Source organism: Molossus molossus, unplaced genomic scaffold (genome assembly GCF_014108415.1).
Source record: "Molossus molossus isolate mMolMol1 unplaced genomic scaffold, mMolMol1.p scaffold_m16_p_4, whole genome shotgun sequence".
Lineage (NCBI taxonomy): Eukaryota > Metazoa > Chordata > Mammalia > Chiroptera > Molossidae > Molossus > Molossus molossus.
Window position 1 is genome coordinate 86387803 of NW_023425377.1, and position 12169 is coordinate 86399971.

Consider the following 12169-nt stretch of genomic DNA (forward strand, 5'->3'; position numbering starts at 1 on the left):
TTATCTTCACACTCTTGGAAGACCTAGTATTTTTTTCAACTCTGGAAAGAAAGGTTTCTGTCTTACCTGGAGGAACTGCGAACAACAAGGCAAGGACCCCAAGGATGCAAAGCAAGACCCTCATGGCTGAATCAGTTACTTGGAATCAATAGCTAAAATAAAGAGAACTTCTTTATATAGTTTGTACTCAGGAGGTGAGCTGCTGTCTGATTATTGAACCTTTCAGGAGCAAGAACATTTCTGTGTTCCAATGAGCCTTCATATCAGGAGACAGCATGCAAGGAACATGACTCAGCTATTCAAAGTACATTTGTTAAATATTGACAGGATATGGGCAGTGATAGCAGGGTGCATAGCACTTATAAAGAAGGAGAAGACTGTATGAAGGCAGGAGAGATATTCTGTCAAAAAACAATTGTCTTTTGGTTCCTGGAAGACCTGTAAAGGCTAAGGTGACATTTATAGCATAAAAGTAGTAACTTTATTTTCCTTATAATAAGAAGAGAAGCACTGGATAGAACAGCATGCTGATTTATAAGTACTTTTGGACATGTACATTAGCAGACTTGGGCAATGAAATGATATTTGAAAACATACACTGGTTAGGGAGACATAGAAAGCGTTTGTATAATTTTCCCTCTGCTCAACCAACTGAATAAAATCAATTAATTTTTATATCTAAAGTCTTAGTGAACACAACTGTTTACACATCACAGCTACATGTAATGTGAGAGGAAAAAAAAAAGAGAAAAAGGAAGTGTGGACCCTAGGAAAACAAATAATATAGAAAAAACAATGGCAATGCCACATATGTCTGACAACCCAACACACATGACCTTGTAGACACTAAGGTAATGAACATGTCACTTAGGGATCCCTAAAAAAAGGCATGACTAAGAATACCAATTTTAGAACTTGCAAAGTGCATTTCCATTCATGATCTTATTTTCATAACTTCTTAAATGGTCTTACTCCAGGTTAAGTAACATGTCTTAAGAAGCTCTTTTCTGCCCTGGCTTCTTCTGAGAGGTGGTTTTTCTACCTCAGCATTTCAGTGAGTGGGACATGCAGTTACATTCTTTGAGCAGACCCTCCCTGGCTGAGACTTTGGAAATAATATCTTGGGCTGAATCTTGGATGGGGGATTGGTGAAGGCTTATGGTATCATCAGAGGTCTTGGAAGAGGCAAACCTCACAAACTTCACATTGGCCCTAAGGAGGACCCATGAGGGAGCTGAAAGCTGTGTGGATGACTCTTCTCAAGCCTGGGTTCAGGTTTTTCTCCTCTAAAGTTGCTGGGAAAAGTGGTACCTGGGAACAAGATTCTCCCAGCACCCTAAAAACTCACAGGGGAATCTTAGAGTCATTGGAGTATATGCTGGTTATCGATGATTACTCCATTTACTTAAATCTGACTGGTTTGGAATCTTTAGCATCTCTGACCATGAATCCAAAGTTTACTGATTTCCCTCCTCTGTCTTAGAGCACTTGCCTTCTTGATTATGGGGGAAAGCTTTGGAAGTATAGTTTACACTGCAAAACGATCACATTTATGAACATGAATCCCCTAGGGAACACTAAGGGCAGAATGTTCACTGGTGCTTTGACATTTTCTATATACATTTGTTTTCCATCCAGACATATCTGGAGCTGGAGGATGAGCTTGGAAGCTCAAGGAAAGCCCAAGAACATTGTGTGATTCATGGGCTGGCAATCTGGGACATCAAAGGAGGGTCAGAAAAAGGTTTATTGCATTCTGGGAGTGGGTTGTTGGGGACCAGGTGAATGTTAAAAGGTAGCTTATGTCCAGATAGCTTAGGGCCTCAGTTAAGAAAGATATAACACTTTGACAAATGCCGTTCCTTAAAAGAACACAGGAAAAAATCAGATAGTTATCAAGCTATCAAAGTACAAATTGTCACAGTAGAAGGAGAAAGGAATTAATTTACCATGAGACAGTAAATGAAACCTAGAAATTACTGGGTTTTATTGAACATAGCTCTCCGGAAAGGCACTAGGTACTCAGAAAATAATTTATAATCAAGTGTCCATTATTTGCCTTCCTTCCCTGTTATCAGCAGTGTTGACAGCTTTAGAGTCCTTGCAGCTTCAATTATTTCTTTTTCTTCTTATTGTTTCAATCCTTCCAAATTTATCTCATATATATATATATATATATATATATATATATATTTTGTCCTCACCCGATGACATTTTTTTGCATTTATCTTCAGATAGAGTGGGAGGGATAGAGGGAGGAAGAGAGAGAGAGGAACATCGACGTGAGAGAGATACATTGACCCCAACCGGGCCAGGACAAAGCTGCAACCGAGGTACATGCCCTTAGCAGGAACTGAACCCAGGACTCTCTGGTTCGCGGGCCAATGCTCTAACTGTTGAGCCAAACTGGTCGGGGTGCAAATTCATCATTTCTTTACCTTCAGTCTATAAACATCCCTAAGTTCCTGCACCTTAAAAGCAGAACATAAAATCACCTTCCTGCCCTGGCCAGTTTGGCTCAGCGGTTAGAGCGTCGGCCTGTGGTCCGGAGAGACCCGGGTTCGGTTCCCGCTAGGGGCACATGCTTCGGTTGCAGTTTGTCCCCGGCCCTGGTTGGTCGTGCGGGTGGCAGCCACTCGATGTGTCCCTTCACGTCGATGTTTCTCTCTCTCTCTCCCTCCCACTCTATCTGTACAAAAAATGGAAAAATATCCTCGGGTGAGGATAAAAAAAAAAAATATATAAAATCACCTTCCTTGTCCTAGTTTACCTTTTATATAAAACCCTAACTGTTCCTCTCAGATAAATGATAGTATATATTCTGTTTTCAGTTCTTTCCATTCACTTCTTATTCTATAGGTTTCAGATATCTTCCCTCATCTTTCTACTGAATACACTTTTGCCAAATCACTAATAACTTTTCTCTGTATAAAAACAGATATAACACCTATATGCATATAGATGCCTATATACTATATACTATATGTATATTTTATTTTTATTCTGATTCCTAAATAACATATCTTTATTTTAAAATGGCAAAACCTATAAAATTAATATAATAGTAAATGTAATGCATTATTCTACTATTAAAATGATGTTACTATTTTGGTTTACTTCTTTTCCATTAAAATAACAGGTAGAGAAGAATTAGAAATTATGGAATTCTTTAAACTTCCTGTGCTGAATATTTGAATGAAATAGAGACTTTTAGCTGTGAAGAAGAGAATCCCAGGTCTTCAGATTAAGCACCCCTCCCTGTGTGGAGAAGAATGTCAAAAATAAGAGCTGGGTTGCAACAGTGTGTGCTAATGTCCATTCCTTGCACCACTCAGATTCTCTCATGGCCCATGTTCAACTTATTTCATCTTGTCCCTGATATTTTAAGATTGTGGTTAGTTAGGAGTCAAAAAATAGTGGAAACACTAGGGTTAGAGACCTTACAGGCCTTGCTACCCGCAGTTGGTCTTGAGGCCATAGCTGATATGCATCATTTTTCTCCTTTGCTATTCTGGCCGTCCCTCATCCTTGGCCAGCACGTCTGTTGATTTATTGCTTGCCCCGTGGTGTAAGCCAGGTCTCTGTTTCTGTGATGTTTGAGTGCCTGGTTACTTGCTCTTAGTCAGGCTATGATTGTTGAAACTGTTAATTCATGATTATCACTGGGCATAATGAAATAACAAGGAGGCACTCCATTGAAACTGCTTCGTCTTTATTTGTCCTCTTTATATAGTAGTAACTCTACCTCCCCATGGCAATTAGGGCCAATTAACCCTACCAATGTAGTAATTTCTTTCTTTGTGGCCTAGTTTTCTGGTTGGGAGTTCAAAATAACCAGATGGCACCCATACATAGCATGAAGTTTGGCAGAACCTATATTGTTTCTCCTGGTAGCAGCAGTAAACACTTAAAACCTAAAAACCACAGTGAAAACCTCTAACTTTGGCAGTGGAGCCTAAAGATGTGGGGATAGGAAGCACAAATTCCCCAAGTGTGTCCCTGGGAGTGACCAGAGGGGCCAATCCGATATCCATACCTTGTATTTCAGACTCTTGTATCCTAGCTATTGGGAATACAAAATCATATATGGCCACTGATTAAAAATATGTATTACATCTTAAAAGACAGTGCTGCAACACTGTGATGTGACACCTTTGAGAGTTTCTTCATCTTGAAAAACCTTATATGATATTTTATTCTTCCTTATGACTGGTCATTCTTGATTTCTTCTATTTTTGAATTTTTCATAACTTCGATCTATGAAAATAGCTTCAGAGTCTCAAAGGCCTGTTACCTCCATGTATTGACCATCACAATTTCTCCATTTAACAATGAAGCTGCAGTTAAAATGAGTGAAGTAAACTGACCAGTTACTGAGTAACAGGGCTGGATTTGAAACAATTTTTAGTGCTTTCCCCATGGACATTGGTTAGTAGTTTAGTAGGGGACAAATTATGTTAACTTCAAGGTCACCATTTACTGATATTTATAGAGCACAATTAAAAAGATTCTTTTAAAAATACTTTAAATCTATTTTTCTTTTATTTTTTTTCTTAAAATTGTCCAGGTAGTCCAGAGGTCAAGTTACTTTCATTTTATAGATGAAAGGGACACACAGAGGTAAATGACTCACTGAAATGATGGTCTTGAGTTCTAGAGGTAACACTTTGTCTATTAAACTGATGTCCAGTTACTCAAATAACAATATTAAACTATTGATAATATGCAAAGAACCTATGGTAAAATGAGAGCAGTCGATTAATTATGTTATCCAATGAGTTGGGTTTGTTTAGGGGCTGTCATAGAGATATCACATTTATGGGGACTCCTCTGTCTAAAAAGGACAAGGTCAGGAAGAAATGTAGCAGAAGTTCAAAATTATGAAAACCATGGCTAAAGAAAAATTTGGATCAAAGAAGCATTCCTTAAAAATTTGAGCATGGCAAATTAAAACAACAATGAGGTATCACCTCACACCTGTCAGAATGGCCGCCATCAACAAATCATCAAACAACAAGTGTTGGCGAGGGTGTGGAGAAAAGGGGACTCTAGTACACTGCTGGTGGGAATGCAGACTGGTGCAGCCACTATGGAAAACAATATGGTGTTACCTCAAAAAATTAAAAATTGAACTTCCATTTGACCCAGTGATCCCACTTCTAGGAATATACACTAAGAAGCCTGAAACACCGATCAGAAAAAATATATGTACCCCCATGTTCATAGCAGCACTATTTACAATAGCTAAGATCTGGACACAGCCCAAATGTCCATCAGTAGACGAATGGATTAAAAAGTTGTGGTACATATACACAATGGAGTACTATGCAGTTGTAAGAAAGATCTCTTGTCCTTTGAGATGACATGGAAGAACCTGTAAAGTATTATCTTAAGCGAAACAAGCAAATCAGAAAAAGACAAATACCACATGATCTCACTTATATATGAAATATAATGAATATAACAGTCTGAGGAATAGGGTAGACCCAGAGACGTGGAAGTAGGGTACAGACTGACGACCCTCAGAAGAGGGAGTGGTGGGGGGAGGGAAGAGATAAAACACAGAACTTATATACATGTACACATAACCAATAGAATAGACATGGACAACAAAGCCGGGGATGGTGTGGGGGGTGGGAGGGTGTCAATGGGGTAAAAAAGGAGAAACATCTGTAACAAAAATAAAATAAAAATAATAATAAAAGAAATAATAAAGTAACAACAAAAAAAAGTTTCCAATAAAAAATAAATAAATAAAAATTTGAGCATGGTAGTACTTTGTATAGTACAAAACATTTGTAGAACATAGTATCCAAGGATGGTAGTAGAAACACAGTTGTTTTTAAAAGTGGTCATACAGTTTTTGCCCTGGCCGGTTTGGTTCAGTGGTTAGAGCGTTGGCTGGTGGTCCAGAGAGACCCGGGTTTGGTTCCCACTAAGGGCATGTACCACGGTTGAAGTTTGTCCCAGGCCCTGGTTGGGTTGTGTGGGTGGCAGCCACTCGATGTGTCCCTTTCACATCGATGTTTCTCTCTCTCTTCCTCTTTCCCTCCTACTCCATCTGAGCAAAAAAAAAAAAAAAAAGTCATATAGTTTTTGAATGTCAGAGACACACATAGCTGTCAATGTAGTTAGAATATATTTAATCTTCAAAATGAATGTCAGGGAGGCCACTGTGACCTACCACTAGGATGAACAGATGGAGTATAGGTGTGACCATCAATTCCATACTCCTAAGATGGAGGCAAAAGTTTTAAACATTTATCCAACAATCCAGTGCAAACCAACTCCTATTATTTTTACATCCTGAAAGCAGAATTCCTGATACCTTAATAAATGATTACTCTTGGACAGCTACATTTGTCTTAGTCTTAATAGCCTGCTTCATCCACTTTACTTGGAGTTGATTTTGCCTTACAGGAAACAACCATTAAAGTTTCTTTTTCTTTTCCCAAGATTTCACAAATAATCAAGAATTATAGACAAATACAGAAAGGCCTATGTTAAATAATAAGTGAAAGATATAACTTAAAATGATGTCTGCATATTGACAGCACATTGATATACTCTATACAAAATGATGCTGGAGAGTTTACAGTTGGTGATGGCAGTGGTTTCCAAGAAACTTACTTTATCAGACCTCTAGAGGGCACTAGAAACCTTTGTTTTGAACAAAGGCCCCAGATGATTCTAGGTTTTGATTAAAAGTGTGGTTTGGGGAAGTACTTTTAACCCTCATTGTGTGTCAGATGACATTACAATAAAATTAAATTATAAGTCATATAGTAGAACAAAAATAATTTCTTTCTGTAAACTATTAATAGATACCTAAGCATCATATGGTTTTTAAAATGAGATCATGTGTATATAGTTGTATTTATAAAGATAAGTACACTAATCAAAAGCTATGCAACAATGAGAAACGTTAACAGAAAACCCAAATACAAAAATATGAAGATACAAAGACATTTCTTCGACCACCAAAAACAACCAATCTTTCAGTCCTTCTCCTGTATATTATTCTGTATCTACATTCTCTGTATCTGATTGGATCCCTGGATTTTTTATTTTTATTTTCAGAGTAATGTTTTCCACAGATATGTGTCTTTGGTTGCTGTTTTGCAGGTGGAACTCTGCTTTGCAGGGTGTCCACTGTTAGTCTGGGGTAACCTGGAAACACTTCTGAAAATAACATATCTATCTATCTATCTATCTATCTATCTATCTATCTATCTATCTGTCACCTATCTATCATCTATCATTACTGCAAAATTATCTCCTTGCCCCATTTCTCATATAAATACAATTCCTGATATTTTTATCATGACCTTTCTCAAATTCATGCAATTCCACACATGAAAAACTACAAAGATAAATCGGGTATTTTAATAGAATATTGAAAATCCAGTAAAATTCTCTGGTCTTGTTTGCATTTCTTAGAATCTTACTTTAAATGATGGATGCCAAAAGATTTGCATTTAAATTACTTTTACATGCTGATAAAATCTCATGACTTTTGGATACTGAGGTAATGAAAAAACCCTCCATCAGATAGTCCTCTATATGGAGTCCATAATAAGCAAATTATATAGTAGACTATAGCTCACAGCAGTCAGAAAAATCCTTTTCTTTTTTTGTGTCAATTGGTTAGTTGCTAAGGAAACTGGTTTAACATTATTTCTTTTTTTTTTTATCCTCACCCAAGGACATTTTTCCACTTTTTGTTCAGATAGAGCGGGAAGGAGAAAAAGGAAGAGAGAGATAGAGATAGAGATGGAGATGGAGATAGAGAGAGAGAGAGAGAGAGAGAGAGAGAGAAACATCGACGTGAAAGGGACACATCGAGTGGATGCCACCCGCATGACCCAACCAGAGCCGGGGACAAACAGCAACCGAGGCACGTGCCCTTAGCGGGAACCTAACCCGGGTCCTTCTGGACCGTAGGCCGACGCTCTAACCGCTGAGTATAACAGGCCAGGGCTAACATTATTTCTTTATTTTCCCTTTTATGTCACTGATTTTGGTGTGCTACAGTAAGTTATCACTGTCAATTCTTTGTGTTTTCTGTCTGTACCGCAGGCCGACGCTCCAACCGCTGAGCCAAACGGGCCATGGCAATTCTCTGTGTTTTCTGAAGATCACCCAGCCTTCTACACACACAAAACATTTTAGTCAATGCAGATCAGTGGTTTGTTTAATTGGTTATTATAGAGTATATTCAGGTTGGAATAAACATTTGCTTTTGTGAAAATTTTTGTTTTCCCCCTTCATATTGAACATTTTGACTACTTTTAAAGGGCACACAGCTATACATCTGCGATGTCAAAATCATTGCTGTTAGGGTTAGACAGCTCGTTTTATGTGTCGAAATGGTTAGTTTTGGAGATTTGGTACTATATGCAACACAGAGTTGAAGTTCTAATTCTGTTAAAAACAACATGCTGTGAATCTCCAAACCTAAAAAAGACAGAATAAGCAAATTATATAGTAATTTAATTTGTGGTGTGGGGTCTGGCAACATGCTGAAGCCATAACATTCACAGATTTACATCTGATCTCAAATACTGAAAAGATGAACTTTGATATAAAATTTAAATGATTGAAATGGAAACTATAATGTTTAATATTATTAAATGACTAAACAATTTCTTTTTAAACTAAGGGTGGTGGCCTCCAGTTAAGTTGACACTTTTAATGGTTGAAATTGCCATTTGACATGTCACATTTATATAATCTAATCCTTTGTTACAGGAAATAGAATATTAAGCAAGAGTCTTAGCTGTCAGAGAAAGTTTCACTATGATAACTTGTATCTCTAGGGTAAAGAGAGATGTGGGAAAAAGAGGTCAAGAGTATCTTAACTTTGAATTATAAAAATGTGACAAAGAAAATGGATTTAAAAATAACCATTGTAGTTTTTAAATGTATTGATCTGCTATTATCTGGAAAAAAATCCATGTAATGAATTTTCAGTTTGAGTTTGAAGGCAAGAAAAAAAGCTGATGTCCTAATTTGAAAGCAGTCAAACAGGAAGACTGCTCTCTTACTTGGGAGTCATCCTTTTTGTTGTATTTAGGCTTTCCACTGATTGGATGAAGCCCACCCACATTAAGAAAGGCAATCTTCTTTAATTAGTCTACTAACTTAAATATTGATCTCATCCAGAAACACTCTCATAGCAACACTGAGAATAATGTTTAACCAAATACCTTGGCACCCTGTGGCCCAGTCAGGTTACTGCATAAAATTAACCATCACACAGTATAATGAACTTTTGTTATTTACATACTAACAAGGAACAACGTGTGCAAGACAAAAATTTTTTTTTCAAATGGACTTCAATATCTCATCTAAAAAAGTAGTGCCTGATATTTGCTAGACATTTATTTATAAGAAGTATTCATGGCTCACTGCAGTGGAACTAAATACCAAGTCCTATACTTTGAGACCTGATAGGTAAAGCCTTTGAAATCGCCTACTTTCAGACCTGAAAAATCACACATAGTTATTTTGGCCAGGATCTGGATGGATTCCTCACTAGGGGGCTATATAAAAAAGACCAAGAGTGCCTGGCTGGTGTGGCTCAGTAGATTGATCATCCTCCCATGGACTGAGAGGGTCCCTTGAATTCCTGGTCAGGGCACATGTTCAGGTTGCGGGCTTGATCCCCAGTAGGGGGCGTGCAGGAGGCAGCCAATCAATTTCTCTCTCTCACATGATATTTCTATCTCTCCCATCCTCTCTCTCTAAAAAATCAAGAGCTGTCTATGTGCTATAACTTCTGACAAAAGGTGAAAAAGTTATGTATTATAAACAGTTCTTTCAGAGTATAGGAAGAAAGCATGGGCAATTAGTTAAGATTAGATCAGAATGGTCAAAGGATAGGTCAGAGAGATGTGTCTCCAAACTGCTGCAAAGCTTTCTTGTGGGAACACTGTCCTTGTTTTCAACTCCTGTATGGGCAGTTGTGAGGGCTCAAGCTAAACGGATACAGTTATTTGGAAACTGTGTTTCTTTGTGGCAACAGTGAGAATGCAGATTAGGGGATCTGGAGGTGGCAAAGGGGGCCTGGAGATGGTCTGTGTGCCTGACGTCCACGTTTCATCCATGACTGGTCCAGACTAACACCACTGTGCGCAGGAATCCGACTAAGACGAGGGAGGGGAGGGGCTGTAAGGGCAGCACCTCTGCACGAGTGTTCTCGTTGGCCTCCTTCCTTGCCTTATTGCCAATTAGAACAAGGCCTTCAAGAGCACAACCTTTGCAGTACAGGTAGAAGGGAGATTGACAGGTGGCTGAATGTCAGCTGGAAGATTCAGCCACCAGCTGGGACTCAGTGACCATGTTTTTCCCCATCAGGCCCTGCCTTTCTAGGATGTTGCCTTGGAACAAGAACAGGCTCAACCGTCCACCATAGGAATGTGAGAGGGCTGATAGCTGAACTCTGCAGACACCTCCAGAGGCCAAAGGGCAAGCAGACACCCCAGCCTGTCTCTTGCTCTGCACCTGGGGAGATGGATGCTACCTGGGAAGAAAGCACATGGATAAAACACATATGTGAGGGAGGTGGGACTTCCTGTGTTCCTTTTTGTTTTCCACTGCTAAAATTGCACTATTTATTGCAACATAAAGAGTATTCTGAAGGTGGGGAGGAGTGTTTAATACACAATGCCATTAGTGACTTTGAGCATTTTTTTCATATGTCTCTTGGCCATTTGTATGTCCTTTTTGGAGAAGTGTCTATTCAGGTCCTCTGCCCAATTTTTAATTGAATTGTTTACTTCCTTTTGTTGAGTTGTATGAGTACTTTATATATTTTGGAAATTAACCCCTTATCAGATGTATCATTGGCAAATATATTCTCTCAAACAGTGGGTTCCCTCTTCATTTTGATGCACACAGACAATAAGGTGGTGAAGACCTGAGGTGGGATGGGAACCGGGATGAGGGGGGCAATGGGGGTAGAAATAGGGGACATTTGTATTACTCTCAACAATAAAGATTTAATAAAAAAAAATACACAATGCCAGTACACCTTCTTGTGTGCATTTTTTCCCCTGATAATTCTGTTTTGATCTACCCATCCAGCATTTTGTTCTTCCATCAAATTTTATTATATATTCTTTTTTTACTGCCTCTCCATCAGTGAGATTCTGGGGAAGCTCTCTGCAGCTCCACCAATGACAGGGACATAAAATGACTCTCTAAATAGCATGGAAACCTCAGCTACCCTCTGAATTTAGGGTAGAGATTTCTGTTCTCTTCTTGTCATGGATTAGGAGGTAGAGAACTAGGGTTAACCTTGGCTATCTATATGCAAGTTTTCCTTAAAGTGATTCAGTTGTTTCATTTGTATGAAGATATTGAGAAAGAATGAAAAATATAAAGCTCAGATCCCTGAGAGAGATTCTCTACTCTGACTGTTCATTGGAATCAAATTAGTTTTTTAAAAAAATGTATATGCTGCCCTGGTGAGTGCTATAAAGGGTGCAGTGTGGAGCCTGGCATGATATCCAGTTGAGGGGAGGGAGAGGGGAGGGCTGAGAAAATGTTGCAAAAGCATGAGCTATTTTTCATTGAAACAAAGGGTTTGGTTTTCTTGATGTATTAGAAAACCTACAATTTTACCAAGCTGATATCTCCAACCAAATCCCATATAAAACATTGGCTGGAAAGCTAAAAAAAAAAAAATTATATATATATATATATATATATATATATATATATATATATAAAAGATCAAGTCCCAAGTAATCAAAGCCAAGTGTAATTGTGATTTGGGTTTATCTCCTCTCTTAAAGATCATCTTTCTTTTAAAAAATATGTTTTTATTGATTTTTAGAGAGAGAGGAAGGGAGAGAGAGACAGAAACATCGATGTGAGAGAGAAACATCAATCAGCTGCCTCCGGCACTCCCATTCTGGGGGAATCAAACTGGGATCTCTCAATTCATGGGATGATGCTCAAGCCACTGAGCCACACCAGCTGGGCAAAAGATCTTTCTAAGGGCATCTCTGTCTCTTAACTATGCTTCATGAAACCCAAAACCATAACTTTGGCATTTCACGAGCAAGAACCACTTAGAAGTCTTTAGAAGCAGTGGGAACTCCAGACCTGGTCCTGGTGGTCTTGCTGATGGACTTGGCAAGCCTTATCATAAAACAAGGAA

At 38.4% G+C, this 12169-nt stretch overlaps 1 protein-coding gene across 1 annotated transcript; it reads right to left on the reverse strand.

The window, feature by feature from the left end:
* Positions 1-6925: 6925 nt before the first annotated feature.
* Positions 6926-7195, reverse strand: LOC118643933 (DNA-directed RNA polymerases I, II, and III subunit RPABC4-like). The gene has a single exon (XM_036282258.1). The coding sequence runs from the start codon at positions 7193-7195 to the stop codon at positions 6926-6928; it is 270 nt and encodes an 89-aa protein (XP_036138151.1).
* Positions 7196-12169: the final 4974 nt, after the last annotated feature.